Genomic DNA, 21,815 nt, shown 5'->3' on the forward strand with positions numbered 1-21,815 from the left:
ACCCTCCAAGAAGGGTCTAAACCTGGATCCCTTGCTTCAGTCCCGCAGCTGAGACCAACCGGCCCTCTTCTTTGGATACTTCCTTGGCAGCCAACAAGCCTACATTCTCAGCAAGGAGGTGACTCATGACTTCTCAGCCCCAGTCCTTTTACCAGCTCATGGCTCGGTTCCTGGCTTTGGCCAGGAATGTATCATGAATCGTTCCCTGAGGGCACTTAGCCAGTTCAAATTCCTGCTCCCAGTCTCTGGGACTGCCTGTGTGAAATACGATAAGAATATAGCATCTGTCTATTATTAAGGTAGATGCCGTCCTTGCACACGCTAAGAAGGAGGTGTCTGGGGAGAGAAGAAGTTCTTCCAGAGTCTCCTAGTGAAGACAGAACTTGCAGCCGCTCCAGGCCTGATTTACTGCCCTGCCAAACATGGCACTGAGCCTGGAACCCCAGAGGCGACAGAAGAGGCTGCCCTTAGGTGTTCCATCTCAGTTTTATGATTGGATTTACCAGTTTAGTTTCCTGGATCCTGGTTACTCATTCTACCTGTAACCTACCAAGCTTCATGGTCTTCCACTCTTAGAAGGACCGCTTCAGTGGGACAGATGACTTTCTCATTAATAGCAGGTCTATGGTCTAGAAACATTCAGAGCCAAGGTCTGAGTCCAACCTGGGGAAGAGGCTAGACCCACAGGCCTAGCCTTGACCAGGCTGACCCCAAACTCCCAGCCATAATAGCCTTAGTTAGTACACTGTGTTCAGAAATACTTGGTTGTGCTTCTTTCTAGCACAAAATTTCCTTCTCCAAAGCCCCTGTTGGGCTGTTGCTTATTGGTGGTAATGAAAATGTTTCAATCCAATGATCACATTTATAGACCACTCTGAATACAGTGGTCTAACCCAAATCTCAGCTTATCAAAAAATGGCCTCAGTCAGGGCAGCCTTATTCATTCTACTCCGATGTGTCAGGAAGGATTCAAGAGAGGAAAAACACCTGGGGGGTCTGCCTCCAGGACCTAACCACAGAGGAAGGAGGTAGACATGCCAATAGAATGGCTGAATGAGGAGTAATGGGCAATGCTCAGTACGTGACCATTTATCACACATGGTTTCCACTCTTCATGAGTGATGCCCACAGCCCATGACAAGTACTACGGGGCCCCATGCAAGGGCAGGATAGGTTGAGCCCCAGTGGCACTGATGGCCAATGAAAATACTATTGGCGTTTTGGGTGGGACAACTCTTTGTTGTGTGGGACTGTCCTGTGCTTTGCATTCTCAGCCTTCATCACTGACAGCTCATAGCATTCCCCCAGTGACCGTGACAACCAGTCACGTTTCCCAGAGGTGGGAGGGTTGGACTGTCTAGGTCACGACTGCCCTGAGGAAAGCAAACACCAGGGGCTGTGGCTCAAGGCAATGGTGAATTCTTGGCTGCTAGCTACTCAGGCATTCATTCTGGTCAGTTGGGGAGGAGGGGGCAGAGGGGAAGGGGGCAGGCGTGGATGGAGCATCAGGGCTCTGACTGTAGGCCCAAATCCAACTGGAATGGATATCTGTGGTTTTTAGGTGTTTGGCGTCTGTTCCTACTTCTTTCGGTAACAGGTTACCAACATTACTGTTTGGCCTCTTCCTGTGGGTTCCAGGGGGGATGCAGGACCCAGTGAGAGGCTGATCAGATTCTTTGCTGCTGGGAAGCAGACCACCTTCCTGCCAGACTAGACCTTCAGAGGTGGGCGGGGAGTGTCTCCCCCCACCCCACCCCCCAGCCCCGGCCCCGCAGTTGCTGCTGAGGCCATATGGACTCCCTTATGGGAAGAGTCTGCCAGAGGATGGAAGCTACCATGCAAAAGCAGGTAGAAACAGGTTTGGGGGCACGGCCTGAGCCCCTTGGAAGAGACTACATCTGAGCTGGAATTCTCTATTGGTTTTTATAGGATTTAATACGTCCCCATTTGTTCAGGCCAGTTTGGGTGAGGTTGTCCGACATTTATGAAAAGGGACCAATGCAGAGGCCAGGAAAAGGAGTTACTATCTGCAGTTGGAGGACCCAGGGTGAGCAGAGGCAGAAGCTGTGGGCCCCAGTCCTCACCACCCCGTTTCTGGTCCCTTTCATCCTGACCGTGGGACAGGTCAGTAATATGACCCTGCCCCACCTGGGACATCTGTATTCTTCCTGGGTAGGCTGCTTCCCAGGGGAGGTGCTTTTCAGTTCCTGTACTCTCTCCCCGCCTACCGGTGCCTGCTTAGGAAAGCAAATCCTGGGATTGGGAGGTGGTGAGTGGGGTGCAGGATTCCTGGGAACTGGCCTGGACCACCTTGCCCAATCCTACCTTCCCCATTTCGGGTAGACCAGCTCCCTGCCTCCTCAGGGGCTGTCGGCTGGCTCCCAGCCTGACCAGCTATTGGAGGAAGCTGCAGATCTCTTGGACAGGGCCCTATGCACTCACTTGAGTTCAGAGCGGTCCTCCTCCCCATTAACCACCACCTGGTATCCCCTGGCCATGACTGAGGGCTTCAGTGCCTTCTGGACTTCCAGTGGTAGCCATCTGCATTTCTTTGCCCAGGACATCATTTCTGGAGTGAACAAAAGTCCCAGGGAATTAACCACCTCCCTTCCAACACCCCTTAACTGAGGACCAATGGGTTGGGTGTATAAACATCCAGCTTTCCTGCCTTTGCCAGGATTACTCTGAGGTTTAGGGTCTGTCTCCCCTCCTCAATCACGGAACCCCCATATCCAGGCTATCCCAGCAGATCTAAGCTTCAGTTGTCCCCAGTGGCCACTGCTCTGAATTGACTGTCATCTCATTCTGCCTCAGCTGCTCAAGGACCCCCAGACTCTGGAGGGGGGCAGCGAAGTTTCGGGATAGACCCCAAGGCTTCAAGTTGCTCTGTGCCCTGCCCCTGTGCCTCTCCTATCACAGGTGAAACCAAATGAAGTCATTTCTCAGAGACAAAGTGTTCCCGGGCATGGAGCCTCTGTTCCTTAAGGTGCAGGCCTGGAAAGGGGCCAGGGCATCCCTCCTGTTCCCACTAACCAGGATTACCACTGGACAGAAGTGCAGTTGACTGGTTATGTTAGGTACTGAATTGAGTTGTATAATTCTTGCTTTTAGAGTGGGGAAAATCAGAAGAAGTTTGTTCTGTGAGTATGGGCAGAGAAAGTTGCCCCCCTCGGGTCTGTGGTCCCCAACAGGAACAGGAGGACCCCACCCTTTTTTGCCTGTTGCTCTACAGTCATCCCACACTTATCTCCCAAACCCATTTGCCAAGTCCAACTTTGTGTCTGAGTAAAACACACTAATGAAACAGAATTCTTTTTTTTTTTTTTTTTTGTTCTATTTTGGTGACAAGAGAGATCCTTGATGGAAACTGGATCTGTAAGAAAAAAATAAGGATAGAGCCGTTAGCTTGGACAACATTCCATGACCTTGGGATTTTGGTGGCTTTCCAGTTTTACAACCCCATGGGTGAGGAGGGTTCAGCCTTGAGGTCTTCTTGGGGAAAAATGAATTATAAAGGATTCAAATTTCTTCCATTCTCTTGTCCAGTCTCCTTTTCATCCAAACAGCCACTTGGAGCCTGGTGTTCCCCTTCAGGCTGTAACGCACTTATGCAAAATGCCTGGCTCACACTTGGCTCAGTCAACATTAGTGTCTTCTATTCTCTCCCCACCCTGAGAGCCCCTAGCAGCTGCAGTGGAGCCTCCCTCCCCCAAAACTGGGCCATGGCAGTGAATTTTACTGTGCTCGGTGCCCGAAAGGAGAGGGGAAACAGCCCTTTCCTTTCGGTGCCTCCTCATTTTCAGTGGGATGCTAAGAGACAGGTTTACCAAGCTTTAAGAAAGAAGGTTCTAGAAACACCTTTTACCACATAAGGGGTTTTGCCACTGCCATTAGATGGTTCTTTAGGCTCTGGACTGAGGAGGACACTAAACTATTTCCCTTCTACAAGGTCTAATTGCTAAGCCTTTGGAACTCAGGATGTCCCAGAGAACCTCCCCCAGGCACACAAACCCTCATGGGGCTTTCCGGGATTCAAGCACTTGTCCAAGCCAACAGGTCTGGACATTGGAGTTCATCTGTCACTCTGCTACCGTATCACCTTCTAAAAGCACTCCTGCCTCTTGTTGGTGCTGCTGGCAGGGTTCCCGCCTAGTTTGCTCTACTCCTTTGTGCAGTAAAGGGAAGCAAACTCAGCCCCAGAGTTGGGGTAGAATATAGGGGGAGCTCTGGATTGGTCTAATGCAGTCAGGGTAATTTAACTCCCCTCTGCCATTAATTTGTTGAAGAAGACACATGAGACCCAATTCAGGGGTATGTCACCCCAATTAGAGAGCAGGTATACCAGGGGCAGGGGCTTCTGGGAAAAACTTAACACAAGAAGAGACATGAGGAGGAGGTGCCCTTTTCCCTGACTTCTGAGGGTCAGGTATGAGGATGAAATTCTGGGAACTCTTCCAGATATCCGCCCGTGAGGGGGAACGAGCCCCTTCTTTGCTGAGGGGTGTCAGAGCTGAAAGCCAGATTAGTCCCCAGGTCCCTGCCGACCCTGTTGAGTTAACCATCCATGTGCTGCTTCCCAAGTGTTCCCTGAGATAATCTCCCTGTTGCCATTTTGAATTAGGTTTTCTTGAAATTTGTAGCACCAAAAAATCTTAAGCCACATTCCACATCAAATCAAGTCTTAAAATGCCTCGTGGCAGTTGGAAACCTACCAATTCGCACTTTCAGTTTTACAGCTGAATTAAGGGGAGAGAAGTCCGAGGGGAGCACTTTCCTATTTACCAAGCACCTTATCCATTAGAGGTAGTTATTTTTCACCCTGCCCACAAGTGAAGGCATTCTTCTCACGGGGCAGTGAAAGCTTTTTGATCAGGAAGGATCAGCATTGAGGGCAATGGTCGAAAATGCAGGATGTGTAGGAAGTAGGAAGGGCGAGTCCAGGAAGCACCTGGGTCAGCCCATCCATCCCAGGAGGGGAAGAGGCTGTGAACCTGGGTGTGGGTGCATGGTCCCCCCTCTGTTCACTTTACAGATGAGGGTGGGTCCCGGCCACAGGATAGGGAAGCACATGTCTGTCTGTCCGCACTCCGTGAGGCACAGAAGAACAAACAGACATGTAGTAGCAGGGCCCTCACAATCAGGTCTCAGCCCTGCTCATCAGCGCCTTCTGCTGAGATTGTCTCTTTTCTGCCTTTTCCTACCTGTGGATACCACTTGTTGACCTGAAACCTACCTGCTCTTCTCTATCTCTGAGAACTTACTGGGACCCTGCATGCTTGCCTAGACCCAGAGCAAGCCCACGGCAGGTGTCTTCTCCACTGGCACCTTCCTTCATTACCAGACTTCTAAATGGCATCTTCCTGGCCTCCGTTCCAGACTCTCGGCTCTATCTAGGTCTTCTCTCTGAGTCATCTTATCCCCTGCCTCTGGCTGTAGATTTCAGCTCTTACGAATCACTCCCTTGCTTGGAGCTAAGACCTGGCTTTTCCAGTGACTTCCATATGTCCATCTGCCTCCGTGACATGTCCCTTTGGTAGTCCAATGCCTCAATAGTAACAACAGAATAGAACAGAACTCTCGATTTCCATCCTCTCCTGCGCCTTTTGCCTCTGGCAATGGCACCCCAAGGAGTCATCCTTGAGGCTTCCCTTTCACTCATCGCTTCATCCAACCTATCAGCAAGACTTGCTGGTTCTGCCTCTGTAATGTCGCTGGTCACTTCCCCTCTGCAGCCATCCCCTTGATCCAAGTGCCATCTTTGCTTGTCCAGCCCAGTGCAGATGATTCCCACCTGGTCCTCCTCCCCCTTCCCCAACCTCTATCCAACAGGCACTGCGATTGTTTTGAAATCTTTGAAATGAAAACCAACAGCCTGAGAGACATCTAGAACACGAAATCTTCAAGGCTCTACCTGACCTTGGTCTCCCCTGTGATGGCATCCTGACCGCCAGAGCTCCAGCCATATTGGCCTCTTCTCTGTCCTAAAACATGTTAAGTTCCTTCCTGCCTAACTGTTGGATCTGCTTTTCTGTCTGTAAGCACCCTTTTTCCCCAAATTTGCACTGTCTGTCTCCTTCTGCCCTATATGTCTCAGCTCAGAGAGGCCTTTGCAGACCAGCCTATTGCAAGCAACATCCCTGCCTGCTCACCCGCCCTTTTCTGCTCTTTATCAGATCTACTTTATATCTTTATTTCCTTGATAACACTTGCTGCCAAATCGAGTGATCTTGTTTATTCATTAAACGGGTCAATTGTCTGTCTGTGGCCACTGGAATGTAGGCTCCCTGGGTTGGAGGATGGGTCTTTGGTTCTGTCTTGGTTTACTCCTATAACACAGTGGGAGGGACCTAAGAAATATGAATGAATGAATGCAATATTTAACCAATGAACATGCTCTCTTGTCATTTGGACTCTGCCGTCTAGCTTGGGTGTCAGAAAGCATTTGTCTCCATGGGAATTACTATCCCCTGCCCCCTTTGCCTGGGAGCCTTGGCCAGTTTAGATCCACAGACTTTACCGGACTTCCAAGCCTGAAGCCCTTGCCTTGGCCTGTGGGTGGGTGTGGCCAACCATTTCCCGCTGTGGTCATCGTGTCTCACAGTCCCCAGTGTGGTGCCGGGCACATGGTCAGTACACACGACAGCTGTGTTAACCCACTTGCCTATTTACAGGGGTTCCTGCGGGGAACCCCAGGGTGTTGGGGTGGGAGACACTATGTTTGACTAGTGTCCAGGAATTGTCACTGCAACTTCTAGGCTTTTAGAAAGTTCTCTCCTGACCCCTGCTGGTGGCACCATAGACCTCAGACTCCTAGTGTCCACTGAATGATGGGATAGGACACTGGAGTGCCGGCTCTGGCAGAAGCAACTCTGGAAGAAGCCAGGTCTTGCTGAGGGTCAGTTAAAGGACATTTCAAGGGCCCCAAAGCCAATGAACACTCCATCCCAGTGCTGGAACCAAAGTTTGACCAAAGCAGTGGGTCACGTGGGGGAAAGGCCACCTCATCAGAATTGCCAGGCATGGGCTATGGGGCCTTGGAAGAAGCCTGTCTCAGGCGGCAGGTGCCTGTCTCTCTCTCAAGGGACACTGGAGTGGTCAGGGGACAACTATGGCTGGAGAAAAGAAGTCCATTCCTGGGAGGACCAGCCTGTCGGGTGTGAGCTCTGTCGTTGGACTGGTTTTATCTGGCCTGGAGAAGGCAGGTCCCCAGGCCTGCCTCCAGGCAAGGGGTCCACCCTAAGAAGACATAAGGAGTCACCCTTCAGAGCAGAAGAAAGAGGTGAGCGGTGCCAAGTTCGGGCACAGCATGCATTGGCCAGTTTGTTAAGTGAAGTCAGCAGTATAGAACCCCACAGGCCACTTGAACCCTCACCTCCAACACACTCGCAGCCTCAGTCTCTGGGGAATCTTGTTGGCTTTGCCACTGATTCACTCTCAGTGGCAGGGACGTGACCTACTCCAGGCCCTGGATGGGGTTCCACTCTACTCCCCTCCTCCCGTTTTCCCCCTCCCCATCCCCTTTACTCACCCTCCTTGCTGTCTATAAACATCTCCCTCCTTCCCTCTCTGAGCCCCTCCATGCAGGGCCCCCGACACCACATTAAGTCGCCAGGATTTCTGCCACTCATCTTTCAACCCTGGTTAAAGCAAAGACAGCGCCCCGGCGTGCAGCTGCCAGTCTTAGGGTCCAGCGCGTGTTCTTGGAATACACAGGACTCCGCTTTGAAAGCTGAGCGTTTCTTGGGCACCCTCCTCTGCTAGAAGTGCATGACATTTGGGATTCATATCTCCTGTGAGTCTTTTTATGGCAAGAAATAGGGTTTTCCATTTATGGCCACATTTAAATTTGCCTTGAAAATAAATGCATGTAAGTTCAAAAGAAAGCTAATTTTAAAAGGAGTAAGGCTATATTGCAGGTGTCAAAGTCGGCCGAGTTTGGGGAACACTGAGTTAGGAGGCGGTGTTGATGACGCAGATGGGGCAGCGGCTGTGTGGAGGGCCTCTTCTGGGCGAGGCCCTCTGCTGAGTGTTTGACATGCATGTTTTTCACCTACTCCTTCAACAACCCAGTGAGAGGGGTACTGTTATTACCCCATTTAACAAGAAGGAGATGGCAGGAGTTAGGGAAAACTTGCTCCAGGCCCTAGAGATCCTGGATGTGGGAGGGGAATCCAATCTCAGGCTTGCCTGCCGCCAGTGGCAGAACCCAAGGGGACACCGTGGCCCCTGTTTAAGGAGCCTTTAGGACACAATGCTTTCGCTCAGGGCCATTCTTCAAACTGCGCATCACCACCTGTGACCCAGCCTGGCGAGTCTGAACATCCCCTCATTAAATCCTCAAAACCGCTGCCCCTGGAGGTAGTTATTATTCCTCCTCCTTTGGCAAAGACATGCCTCTTACAGAAGTTAAGCAAGGCATCCCTGAAGACCCAGTTACCGGGCTCTGTCTCCAAAGCCTGAACCTTTCTGACCACTTCCACGATGGTCATAGTCACAAGACTGGCCAGCTGTCCAGCCCTGTCCTCTGAGCACCCTTTCTCTGCCTCTCAATAATCTCAGGACAGAGGTCCCATGACCTTCCTGGTTTATAGACCGGGAAACTGAGGGCCTCAGCTACTCTGCTATTTCATGAAGCTTAAGGTGCTTTTATTCTTCCATGAAAGTCCCTTGATCAGGCAGTAGAGCCCCGGAGTGGATGGTGAGTTTCCTTTTTGGGCTGGGCTTCTGAGATGCTTTGAGCATCTGTTCCCACCACATGCCCTACGGTGGCCATTCCTCATCCATTCCTATGGCTGGTGGAGTTTGGGAGTGGGTTGAACAGCTGCCATTACCATTATCCCCCATTATTAGGCATTCACTGCCAGTGAATTTGACAATGGCAACAACCATGGGTGCTCTTGGTGCCCACCTAGATCCTCTTTCTGGGCAGGTGTGTCCATTCCCCAGCTCCTGAGAACTGTGAATGTTGGCTGCTAATCACTCAGAGCTGCCTCCTTCCCCAGGAACTTTCTCTCAAGAGGGCAAATGAGATCTGCTTTTCCCCAAAGACATACACTCCTCACTCCTACTGCCAATCACTCAATGATGGAGGATCACAGAAGGCCAAGCTTCTTGCTCCAAGGTGAGACCAGCTCTGTGGTTAATTTACACACCAGAGCTCCCCTGGGATCAGGCTGAGGCTGGACTCCAGCTGAGACCTCCTCCTTGTTCTACTACTTCCTCTCTCCTCTCTTACCTCCTTCACTCCTATTTTCCCTCATAAATCCTATGCACCAAATCCCTGTCTCAGGCTCTGCCCCCGGGATCCTGGCCCAAGACAGGAGAGGACTGGAGGTACCATGTAAGGCATACTCCCTGCCCTCAAGGACTGTGTAATGTAGTTGGAGAAACAGGCCACATAGGTACCAAGAAATCGATTGCCCACAGTACAGAGTAGAAAAGGCTGGAGAAAACAGTGTTAAAAAGATGGGGAGATCACTGGAACTGTAGGTGGGAAGAGCTTATGGAAGAAATGGGACCAGGTCATGAAAGATAAGTAGCACTTCAGAAGGGAAAGTTCTCTCGGCAGAGAGAAAGTTCCAAGGGAAGTCCTAAGAGAGATGGGAACCTCTGTCCAACCTCTGTCCAACGTCTCCGGCTTCATCCTGCCTGGGATCTGTGACTAGGGAACCTCCACCCCCCGGTGAGTGTTGGGGGAGCTCTGATTTGACAATCCAATAATGAGTCTAGCATTTTCCAAGAGTGTCAGGGCTGCTTGAGAGAGCCATGTCAGATGACCCTGAGGCCAGGAAGTCACTCAGTTCTTACGCTTTCCCTAAGAGGCTGGAGGTTTGGTCCATCCATAAATTATTCCTCCTTTATTCCTAGAAGGGACAGATACTCCCTCAGCCCTGCACTGCAGGCACGGTGACCCAGTGGGCTTGAGCGTTACCTGTGCAAGGGGACAGAGGCACAAAGGGGGTACACGTACCTGCCGGACCGTGGGCCTGGGGGGTTGCTTACAAGAATTCAGTGGTGTAATAGGCAGCTCCTAGGGCCCCCAGAACTACAGCAGCAGTCCCGAGAGCTTGGAGCACGCGAATTACGATGAGTGGAGTGTTTCCTTGTAGGTTTTCTGTAGAGCAAAGCAGAAAGCCCACAGGTTGGGAGAATCTGGACTCTAGTGCCTGTCCACAGACAGGGGAGGCAGAAACTGTAGGATCCCCTCAGCAGTTCAGAAATGCCCATCTCCCACTACTGATGCTCCTCCCGAGGGAAAACAGCTCTGTCCGCCTCTGTCCGGTGACTCCCTGCCACAGGACCCCCACCTCCGAGGATGGGCAAGCCTGGGATGCCAGCTTCTGGGGACACTCAGGAAGCAGGATATGAAGGCAGGGAAGGCTGTGGTGTGCAGGCCCGAGCTAAACATCTTATACCCAGTGTCTTCCTCCAGCCTCAAAACAACCCCGTGAAGTAAGTTCTATCATAGGCCTCTATTTTGGAGAAGAATCATCTCAGGAAGCCGCATGGGATGCCCACCACACCGGCAAGGAAGATGGACCATTGTGCCAGTGACTGTGAGGAAGACTTTCCCAAAAGGCAATATCCATTTGGACAACAATCCTGCTGAGGTAGGGAATCTTATTTGATGTGAATGTGTATTTAAAACCAAGATCCAACATTCGGCTCCACTGAGAAATGTAAAGAATATGGAAGCTGATGGTGTGATTTGAGTGGAATTAAGACTAGAGGTCTCACCTGGGCCAGGCAGCATCTCTGCCCCTCCCTCTCCTTCCCCTAATGGGGAACCGCCTTGCTTTCACCTTTCCCTCCACCTTTTCACAGTAAGCCAGGGGAAGATCCCAAGACCCTTCTAGACTCAGCGCAGATAGATACCATTGACACTATAAAGTCTCTGTGGACCCAAGCTTTGGAGGGAGCTCCCCTTTTTTCTGAAGCTCTTTGAACTTCTAAGAAGCAGGGCTCACTTCTGGGCTCCCATCTTAGTTTCTGAACGTACACATCTCACCTTGCCACATAGACTGCACGATTTTTAAAGGGTCAAGTTCCCTGTTCTGGTTTTCCTCACAGTACCTAGTCTTCTATGCCCAGGAGGGGTTCTCACTTGTTGGTTTTAAAGCGACATGAAATCCATGGCATGGCTCGACAGATGGACAGATGGACGGAAATACTAAGTGTGTGCGAGGAAAATCAGTAGAGGTGAGCGGTGGGCAGGTCGTTCCTTGATGGGACTTACCAGACTGTAGAGTATTTTTAGCTCTACACATGTTCTCTCGACACACTGGGTTACCTGTATGCCTCTCTCATGTCCAAGAGGTGGTGATTTTCAGGGATGGACAGGAGAGTGGATTTGGTGGGGAAGGGAGCAGGAAGAGAGTGAGGCATCAGTTTTGCTCCTGGAGTAGGGATCTGAGATCCCCAAGAAGGGAGTCTATTCATGGACACTGGTGAGACCTTTGAGTATAAGTATAACTACTCTGGGGCACAGTCCTGGGTACAGAGGGAGGCACATCGCCTTGCGCTACTGGGAAAGTGGACTGACATCTTTAGTTCCGTTTTCTGTACAGGGTTCTTCCCGTGAGTGGAAGCAGCAGCCACCAGGTGGCTTTCTCCTGATGGATTCGTGGGAGAGGAAAGGAAGGGCAGGTACCTCGGAAGATGCTGTGGGAGCCTGGGGGCGTGTCCCCTGTGGAGACTGTCAGAAATGGTTGTGAAACGTGAAACCCTCTAAATGGGGTGGAGGTCTTGCTCTTACCAACCGGCCATGTGGGTTCCAATCAGTATTTATCACTGAATTCTGGGGGAAATTCATAAGCAGGTCAAGAACCTGAAGCTCTCAGGTATGGTGTGGGCCACAGAAGGAGGCCGGTGGCCCAACAGAGCACTGAATCACAGTGCTCTGAGTGAGAGGGACTTTTCTAAGGGCTGCGAGGGAGTGTGCTTTGAGGAAGAAGGGGGACCATGGAGAAAAGAACCACGAGCCTCCTAAAGAAGTCATTTCCGGTAAGGAAGAAAACTGGGCCCTCTTTGTGCAGATGGGGGACCCCTGGGCGTGGGTCTGGTCAGAAAGGGCAGGGCGCCAAACCCCAGGAAGTGGCCACCCTGGAGAGGCTTCCTTTCCGCCTGGGATTCTCAAGAAGGAGTTACAACATGGCAGCTAATAGGGTCCAGGACAGAGCCAGGCCCTGGGACCCAAGTGCCCCGAGGATCCAGCCCCCCACGCGCTCCAGAACCTGTAGAAAGTGAGGAGGCTTGGGGATCCTCTCCCTGGCATGGTGGGCCAGACCCGAGGAAGGAGGACATCAAAGATGCGGCTATGACACAGGCCCAGACGACGCCAGCAAGCAGAGCTGCCGGGGCAAGTGGAACAGGAACAGAAGGCCCGCGGGCCCGCACGAGTCACAGCCCCTGGATGGACAGAGAAGGAGAGAGATGAGGGAGCCCTGCCTCTAGGAGGCGTGGGAGAGCTAGGTAGACAAGGGAGGGAAGACTAAGAGGGGAACCTGGTTGTTTTAGAACCTGGAGCTCCGCAGGCCATTTTGAAATAATGGCGCTATTATTTGTTTATTCTCAGTTTATAAACCGGGAAACTGAGGCTCAAAGAATAGATGGGATGTGGCCTTGTAACACAGAGATTGGAAGAAGTGGGTTTCAGCTCAGGGCTTCTAACTCGTCTGGTGCTCCATCCATGGAATTCACAGAAAATGACAGCGGTAGGAGAATGACTCTGAGATTCCACTGGAACATGGTCCATTCTTCTGCAGCTTATTGACTGATCCAGAAGACAGTGGCTGCTCCAATTTACAGTCCTTGAAACTTTCCCAAACTTCTCTCCCATTTGTCCTCTGCTGAGGATGCCAGGAGTCCTCAGATATGGCGCCGTCTGCTGTTACACAGGAGGACTTCCGGCGGACAGTTTCCTCCTCCTCCTGGCTTGGGTCCTGGCTTCTTGACACAGCTACACGTTCTTCCAACATAAGCTCCCCAAAGCCAGTGATCAATGGGGCAGACAACACACACTTCCTCCTTAGACCTGCCTACCACTGTTATTTTCCTGGAATGGAGAAGGAAGGGATTCTAAAAGGCAAGCCTTATCTTTTTTCTTTGTTAATTGTTTTAATAGACATTTAATTTCTGTGTCATAACATTTATTCTTTAAAGTGTTCAGTGGTTTTTGGCATATTAACAAAGGTGTAAATCCATCATTACTGACTAATTCCAGAACATTTTCATCTTGCACTCCAAGGAAACCCCATGGCCATTTGCAGTCACTCCTTTCCCCACCTCCCCCCAGTTCCGATCAATGGATTTGCCTATTCTGCACATTTCATAAATGGAATCGTGTACAACATGTGAGTTTTGGAGGGCTAGCTTCTTTCACTTAGCCCAATGTGTCTCAGGCTCATCCATGTTGTAGCACGCGTCAGTGGTGCCAAATAGGATTTCATTGTATGGATGTACCACATGCTGTTTATCTGTTCATCAGATTGTTGATATTGAGTTTGTCCAACTTCTTGGCTACCATTAATTAATGGCGCTGTGAACATTCATGTGCACGTTTTTGTATGGATGTTCTATTTTTAATTCTCTTGGGTGTGTCCCCAGGAGTGGAATTGCTCGGTCATATAGTAACTTTGCATTTGACCGTTTGAGGAACTGCCAGATTGTTTTCAGCACCAGCCGCACCATTCTGTGTTCCCTCCAGCCATGGATGTGGGTTCCATTTAGATTTTAGGGGCACCTGGGTGGCTCAGTTGGTTGAACGTCTGACTTGATTTCGGCTCAAGTCATGATCTCAGGGTTGTGGAATCGGGCCCCACTTCAGGCTCTGTGCTTGACTCGGAATCTGCTTGAGATTCTCCCTCTTCCTCTCCCTCTGGCCTCCCCGCTTCAAACAAATAAAGAAACAAATAACATCCTTTAAAAAAAAAGATTTGGATTTCAGAAAATGGCGCCCTTATGTAAAGGCCTTCATCCCTTATCATCCACCCTTTTTCGCACTCTGGCTTGAAGGAATAAAATTGCCCTGGCAGAAAAGTGCAGGGTGTCCACTCTAACCACGGGCAGGCCACCCCAGTCACCTGCGTGGCCTTCTCAATAAGCAGAATTCCTCCCCAGGGGTGAGCCACATGCATTCCTCAAAAGATGTGGGGTTGGAACATTTTGCTTTCTACAGATATCAGTTCTGAAGGCCATAATCCAGAAGTGTTTCCACCAGTGGTTGATGATCACAATATATGCAATATGTAACACTCAAAACCATTTCTACATGTTAAGAATGGGTTGATTCTTAGCCACCGAAATACCATTGTCCGCGCAATCGCTTGGGGCTAGCTCTCTCACTCACACCTCACTTGCAGTTTATATCCACACCATCCCGGAGGAATAAGCTGTGGCCCAGAGAGTGTGGCCTATTTGGGATCATAAAGCCACTGGCACTGGCTCATGGTGAAGCCAAAAGAAGCTCAGAGAAGGGTGTTCTTCCTCCTGGGGAAACTTGGGACTCTTGGGATCAGAAGGTCAATGCTGCAGTTAAGAGTGAAAATTATAGAGTCAGAATCGACGGAGGTCCTCCTCTTGGTGTTACCAGTGCCTGCTTGAGAGTGTGTTGTTTGATTTCATTAAGCCTCAGTTTCCCCATCTATGAAAGGGAGACCATGATGCTAATACCTCCTTTATAGGACTGTTAAATGGGAAGATGCACACTGACAGCGAGCTGAATGCTAGGTACATGGTAAATGCTTGGGGGTTGTTAGTTCGTTACTACCATTATTATTATTACTAGAAGTAGTAATATTAACCAGCCTGTCTCCCCAACTTAATTCCCTCTATGCAATCCAATGCTCAGTCAGATTCTGGCTACCCAAGAAGACGGAGGGCCACTTTTCCTAGACAGCCATTCAATTTTCAGACAGAACTAATTGTTGTTAAATGTCTTCTTGTTGAGCAGAAATCTGCCTGTCTCTAGTATCTTCCATGGGTAAGGCTGCCAGATTTAGCAGATAAAAATACAGAAAGCCCATGCAATACCCGGGACTAGAAAGTTACTTGTTTATCTGAAATTCAAATTTAACTGGGTGTCCTATATTTTATCTGGCAACCCTGAGTCAGACCTCTGAGGCCAACAAAGAACAAGTCTACTCACATCTTTTACTTGACAAATTTCCTCCAATTCCTTCAACCAAATCTCATACATCACACGGTTCTTGCTTTCCCAATCCCTCAAACCCCATTATCTTCTTTGGACTAGATTGCTAGGCATTTTTCACAGCACACAAGAGTATGAATGACCACCTCCCTTGTCCTAAACCATATACTTCTATTAACACATCCTTGGTTTTTATTTGTGAGCAGCCACATGGCACTTCTGACTCCTAATAAGATAGTATCACCACGGAGCCAAGCGCAATGTTGATCGATGTGTATGTGTGGCTGCCTTCACTGAGACCCAGGGTGGTGAGGACTGGCAAAATCCAGGGATCCTGAAGTCCTAGGTAACAACAAAACCCCAAACCCTCACACTTCACCAGCACGTTCCAGAATACACATCAACCATGCACCATTACCCGAAATGAACCCGTCTCCTGGGGACCCTAGGACTCCACCAGCAGGAAAGCTAGATGTTCTTGAGTTAGAAGCCTGCCCACCTGTTTTCCTGGATCGAGAGGATGCTTTCGAGTTAGTGTCCTGAGGTAACAGGCCCCGGGTGGAGGAGTTGGTTTCGGGAGCTGGGAGAGCCTGGGGCGCAGACTGTCGCGGGGTGCTTACAGAGCTGGGCTGGGGGGTAGATCTGGGGCTGGCCTGCTGCGGGGTGGAGGCGGGGCTGGGCTGCTGCGGGGTGGAGGCGGGACTGGGCTGCTGAGGGGTGGAGGCGGGGCTGGGCGGCTGGGGGGTCGAGGCGGAGCTGGGCTGCTGAGGGGTGGAGGCCGGGCTGGGCTCCTGCGGGCTGGATCTGGGGCTGGGCTGTTGCGGAGTGGATGCCGGGCTGGGCTGCTGCGGGGTGGACTCGGAGCTGGTGCGCTGGGAGGTGGAGCCATGGCGTCTGGATTCCGGCTTCTTCCTTTTGCCCTTCCTCATGGTGGGTTCTCTTCACCTAAACGTGGACCTACATGGAGCTGCCTAATCTTCCGGCTCCCTCCTGGAGGGGCCGTTTGCCCCTGCCCTGGGGGAAGGGTCTGGCCTCGGGAGGGACCTAAGCCCCGCAGAGAACAGTCACCTCCACCCCTCCTGTGAGGTCACAAACCCAGGGTGGTTCCTATGGCAGGGTTCTGGGGACAGTCTTCTCTGCCTACGCCAGCCTGCTGTCCTCCCTCCTCCCCAGCAACCGGGATAGGCAGAAGGCCCTCAGGGACCTGGGTCAGCCTGGCTACGGGAACGGGGACATCTTGGACCCCCCAAGATGTTGCGACCAGAGCGCCTCCTTCAGGCACCTCTCCGCTGGTGCGCTCCTGGGTCCCTAAGCGCTCTCTGTTCGCTTTTAGACACCCTCCCCCCTCTGAAGCTCAGCTCTGCCAAGGGTTTCCACAACCCAAAACAAACTACTTCACCATGCATCCTGTGAGTTTTAGGTAATTTTACTGAAGGTTTGGGGGTCCACGGGAGGTCCGCAGGCTTCTCCCATATCAGCTGTTTCCTCCCCATTCAGAAGATCTTAAAGTAGCTTCACCCTTCTTCCAAAACCTGCCCTCCCCACTGTAGGAAGGGGCTAGGGATCCGCAACTTGGATAGGAACCTCGCTTTTGCAGAAGAATTTCCCCTATAAGACATCACAGTTTGGAAAACTACACTTTCTTTTAACTCAGTCGCGGCAATGATGGACTACCTCTCAAACCCCAAACTCGTCAGGTCAATTAGGAGACTATGAATATTACTTCAAGGTAAAAATATAAATCGATTTTCCTTTCAGGATGGAAGCGGAAAAGGCGTTTTTAAAAGACAAGCCTAAGCTTCACGCTGTGACCGCAACACAGAATGTGCTCACCTTGGAATACTCTACCTCTGCCATAAATGCATCAAAAGGTGGGTGAGTATTCAGCAGCGAAGCTCATGCTCTTGGGGGTGGGGGTGTGTGATGCCCTTGGCCAAGGATAGGGTTTAGGGCAGACATTGCTGGAAGGCACCTCCATGCAAGGCCAGACCCGATGTGAAATGTGAAATGACAGAAAGTATTTTGGGATTCTAGATCCTGAAAAGACCATAATGATTCTCTTTTTCGCAGAAGAGAAACTGAGGGAAACTTAGGGAAATTAAATCACCTTCCAAGATCACCCAGCTAGTTGGAAGCATTGACAGGGTGAAGTTCCCATTTCATTTCATGATTCCAGCAGGCAATAGGGAATCAGATCATTATACAGGCCTTAAAAGTCAATGGGCTAGAAAGATCCCTTGAGTGAGAAGACTGAATTCTTTTTAAAAAAAAAAGTCACCAAGGATTAGATGTGGAAGATCCCTCAGATCAATAAAGTCAGATTGGATTTGGTTGACCATCAGCACAAAGTAGTTCAAGGAGCAAACTGAGTCTACAAGAAGGTGGTAATTCTCTAGAGTCAAGAGCAATGGATCCCTCTGGGGGAGTCAATTTAGAATCAGAGAGACTGGAAACTGGGGTCAGGGACCCTGTCCAGATTTAACAGACAGGTTGGGAACTCCAAAGGCATTTATCTCTGCAAAATTAGATTTCCAGACACCAGTGGGCTTTTGCCTGGGGCTTCAACCTGATTTAAATCAGGGGTTCTCAACCTCAGCTCTATTGACATTTGAGGCCGGATAAATCTTTGCTGTATGAGCCGGATGATTCTCCTGTGTATTGTAGGAAGTTTACTGGCAGCCCTGGTGTCTGCCACGAGATGCCAGTAGCAACTGCTTCTCCCACCAAAGATGTCTATAGACAATGCTAAATGCCTCCGTGTGTGTGTGTGTGTGTGCGTGTGTGTATGAAAGAGAGAGAGAGAGAGAGAGAGAGAGAGAGAGAGAAAATTGCCCCTGGTCGAGAACCCTGTTTTTTAAATGAATTAGATAAGGGGCGAACATGCATGGGTAGTCTTTCCTGGTAGAGATGAAAGAAGTGTGTCATTTCACACCAAGGAGCCAAATGGCACAGAAAACAGGTCTCTCTTCCTGAGGAGAGCGATGGAGAAAACACAGAGGCTCAGGCTTTGGGAGGAGTGAAGAGTTTTTCTATGGCAGTGGAAAAAAATATGGGTGGATTCTTTCATAAGGGTGATTCCAAGAAGCAGGGAGACAGCACTCATGGAATGAGAGTTTGGTCCAGAGGGATGAGGAAGAACAGCACTGCGATACTTTGCTAGAAGGTCTTCTTTGGCCCCCACTGCCTTCCCACTGGAGCAAAAGTTCCCGGCTGGAAGTCTGACTTCATAACATGGTCACAGACCAGCACCCCAGGTATACTGACCAACTCTCTGCTATCTTTTCTAGCTCTTGCCAGCTGTGAGAGTGGAGGCTTGCTTTCCTCCATCTGTGAAAGCCCTTCCCCTCTCTCAGCCCGCCCCCCCCCCCCCGTCATTACACTTCCCATCATCAGGTTCCATCCCAAGTGGACCAGTCTCCTTGAGGTCCCCAACTGGAAGAGACCCTTCCCTCCCTGAGTCCCAGATCACATACTGCATGGTGTTAGAGTGATGGGTTTCCTGTCTTCCCTTGAGTTCCCTACTCCCAGGCTGTGAGTACCCTGGAAGGCCCGAGTCCAGAGAAGAAGCGCAACACAAGCTTCTCCAAGGTGAGGGTAGGAGGACAAAGAAAGCAGGAAACCGCAGAAGGCAGGGTGAGCATGGAATGTGAGGGCCAACAGGCTGTATCACGAAGGGGTTACTTTCCTAAGACGGGCTGCGGTTTTCTGGCCTTGCTTGAGGATCTTGGAACAGTCCACAGGCAAGGGGCTCTCCTACTTGACCTGGCAGCCATGGGACAATCTTGTGCACTATTTGGCAAGGTGAGAAAATGGAGTCTAGGGGGAGGTGAAGTGAGGATGAGGTTCTGAGGGTGTGAACATCCACACCCGGTGGTTCTGGACTTCTGGCTACTTCCAGCGCGCTAAGAGCAAGCGTGTCAGCATTTGCCCCTACGCTCGCATCTTACAGTTGGGTGACACCTCAGACACCAGCTGGCCCTTGGCTCCCACCTGTGAGGAACGGGAGCTAGTTCTCCAAGGGGACAACCTGCTCTGGTCACCAGTAGGAGGGTGGCTGAGCTTTGAGCAACTGGGTATTGGAACTCCCCGTCCCAGGCGCTTCCTTCCCTGCTGCCCCCGGCCTCTGGAGAGGACTTCCTGGAGACAGAGGGCACCTGGTGCTCATTCCAGAGCTCAGTGTCCAAGGCCCTGGACCCTCTGGGGCCATAGGCCTGGATTCCTTGATAGGCATGCACTCAAGAGCAGAGCAGGAATCCCGACCCATCACCTCCTCCAAAGCTTAGCTGTGAGGAGGAGACGTGAAAAGCCCTTAGGACAGTCCCTAATGCACACCAGGCAGGGTTTTCTTGTCAATTATGCTTCCCTTGGAGGAGAAGCCTCCAGAACCAATCAAGGAGTAAGTGGATGTGGAAAGGCCGGGGTGGCACTGGGTCCTAGAAACTCCCAAATCTGTACCTTGCAGAAGTGTGATGCAGGGTGCAGGGGGAGAAAGGGGCTAGGTGGATGGGTGGGAAGAGTTTAACTCTACAAATTCAGTAAATGTGAATATTTTTGACCAGAGATTGCCCCAGCGAGCACACCTGGGCTGAGAAATCTGATGAATCTTCATCCAAACCGGTGTTAAGTGGAGGCTCTAGGAGCGGGCCCGTGACATGGGGGATGTGTCCACTCCCCTGGACCAGGACCGCACTCCCTCCATCCTTGCAGTTTCCACGCACCCCCTCCCCCGACCCCCACCCGCTGTCGGGACCCTCACCATCCGTCTGGGTCTCCTGATCCACGAGAAGGACGCTGCCCCGAGCCCTGGCATTGCGCCCTGTGCTGGCGGCGGGCTGGACGTCCAGGACGCAGTCCGAGCGGCTGGGGCGGAACACCGCCGTGTGCACCTCCACCGAGGGGCTGTGCGGCGCGAAGGCGCTGCAGAGCAGGGTCTCCATGCGGCGGCGCGCCTCGGCCTCCTCTTCCGGCTGCGGCTGCACCACGATCCCGACAAGAGCAGCAGGCGGCTGGCGGTGCCGCGCCTGCACCTGCTGCAGGAGCAGCTGCAGCCGCGGCAGGTTGGAGCGCAGCGCCGACGCGCGGCACAGCACCAGGAGCAGCCGGGGGTTGCGCTGGGGCGCCGGGCAGGGCACCCAGCCTCCCGACGGCGGCTCCTCCGCCGCCTCGCGGCAGGAGGTCTCAGACCCAGCCCGAGCCGTCCCGCACTCGCACGGGTCCGTGGCCTTGCACCTGTCGCACCTCCTCTCTTTGGCGCAGCGCCTGGACTTGGCGGCCGGGCAGTCGGCGCTGTCCCACCCGCTGTGGCCGGGACGCTTGCGCTGCCGCGTGGCGCAGCTGCTGTGGTAGCTCGCGGTTCGAGTGGACGAGGGCCTGGCGCAGTGATCGTCCGGAGCCTGCTCCAGAACGTCCTGCACGGTCAGGCAGCCCTCATCCTGCTTCCAGAGCTCGCCGAACAGCAGTATCCGGCCGTGGCCCTCGACGGGCTGGGCCCGAGCCTGTTGCTGAGACTCCGCCTTCCTGTCCTGCGGGGCCCTGGAGGGCCCGGCCCCAGGCTCCATGCCCGGTCCCGGCTCTCTTGCCCCTCTGGGCCCCGGGGCGTCTGTTGGCCACGGGACAAGCCGCCCTTCCCTGGAGCATGTCACAATACCCCTGCGCCCTCCCTACCTCTTCCTGTCCTGACCTAGGGCCTCCGCCCTTTATTTTTTGGAAATCTTCCAACATAGGGAAGTCGCTGCTGCTTGCCGCGAAAATGCCAGCTGTGTTCAGTTTCTCTTGTCATTTTGTGTGTCTTCGGTATCAACAGGGGAAATCCTTTTATCTTGGGGTTGGACCATTATGCCCAAGCCTCCAAGTAAAACAGATTTTCCTGCACCTCACAGGTACTTAAAAAGCAGTGGGAGAAAAAAAAAAAAAAAAAAAAAGACGATAAAAGGCAGTGGATCCTGGTGCTCACTGCACCTGGGACACCTGAAAAGCGGTAAGGAAAAGCAGAAAGGAACACCTGAAATACTTGCTGGGTGAACTGGGAGCCAGGGTCCTGGGTCCTGCCTGAACTGGCTGGGGCTGCAGGAGATGGTTCGCGGTCCTCTCCCTTCTTCTATGGGTATGTATTTGAAAAATCCAGTCTTTTCCTTCTGTATTTCTCCTTCGCTCTTTACACAGAACTGTACTTTGCTATTTCTGGTCACCAAATATGTGTGTGTTTTCCCCACACTGAGCAATTCTGTGACACCAGCTGGGTGTCCTGCAGTTTAACTCAGTTCTGACACCGTCTTCCTAGGGATAGCATCCGATCCTCAGATCAAGGGTGGTGTCCGGAAAGACTGCCCCCCACCTTCAGATGCCAATTACAAGTCCAGGTTGTTACCCTTGCTTCTGAGCAATTGGCTGTAAATCTGAGATTCCCACAGTCCCCTCCTCAGGTTCAATTGCTTTGCTATGAATGGCTCACAGAACTCAGGAAAACAGTTTACTTACTGTTGACCAGTTTATTATCAAAGGATATATAGAAGGAGCGCCTGGGTGGCTCAGTAGGTTGAGCGTCTGCCTTCAGCTCAGGTCATGATCCCAGGGTCCTGGAATCGAGTCCCACTCGGGACTCCCTGCTCAGCGAGAATCTGCTTCTCCTCCTTCTTCTGAGCCTCCCCCTGCTTGAGTGTATGTGCTT

At 51.7% G+C, this 21,815-nt stretch overlaps 1 protein-coding gene and 1 long non-coding RNA gene across 4 annotated transcripts; one reads left to right on the forward strand and one right to left on the reverse strand.

Annotated features, from left to right (window-relative positions):
- Positions 1-3,285: 3,285 nt before the first annotated feature.
- Positions 3,286-20,813, reverse strand: SPATA3 (spermatogenesis associated 3). 3 transcript variants are annotated; one of them, XM_059167741.1, is made up of 4 exons: positions 15,648-16,238; positions 12,234-12,408; positions 9,971-10,114; positions 3,286-3,373 (listed from the first exon to the last, which is right to left on the reverse strand). In XM_059167741.1, exons 1-3 carry the CDS (start codon positions 16,075-16,077, stop codon positions 10,009-10,011), a joined length of 711 nt encoding a protein of 236 aa, XP_059023724.1. In that variant the 5' UTR covers positions 16,078-16,238; the 3' UTR covers positions 3,286-3,373; positions 9,971-10,008. The 3 variants fall into 3 exon arrangements, with proteins under 3 accessions (XP_059023724.1, XP_059023722.1, XP_059023723.1); XM_059167739.1 differs by lacking the exons at positions 12,234-12,408; positions 15,648-16,238 and adding an exon at positions 19,905-20,804; XM_059167740.1 differs by lacking the exons at positions 3,286-3,373; positions 9,971-10,114; positions 12,234-12,408; positions 15,648-16,238 and adding exons at positions 12,538-13,888; positions 19,905-20,813.
- Positions 15,969-19,994, forward strand: LOC131827350 (uncharacterized). The gene is made up of 3 exons (XR_009351988.1): positions 15,969-16,078; positions 16,907-17,019; positions 19,708-19,994. It is a non-coding gene; the product is annotated as an uncharacterized LOC131827350 (long non-coding RNA).
- Positions 20,814-21,815: the final 1,002 nt, after the last annotated feature.

This window comes from Mustela lutreola, chromosome 3 (assembly GCF_030435805.1).
Source record: "Mustela lutreola isolate mMusLut2 chromosome 3, mMusLut2.pri, whole genome shotgun sequence".
In the NCBI taxonomy this organism is placed as follows: domain Eukaryota; kingdom Metazoa; phylum Chordata; class Mammalia; order Carnivora; family Mustelidae; genus Mustela; species Mustela lutreola.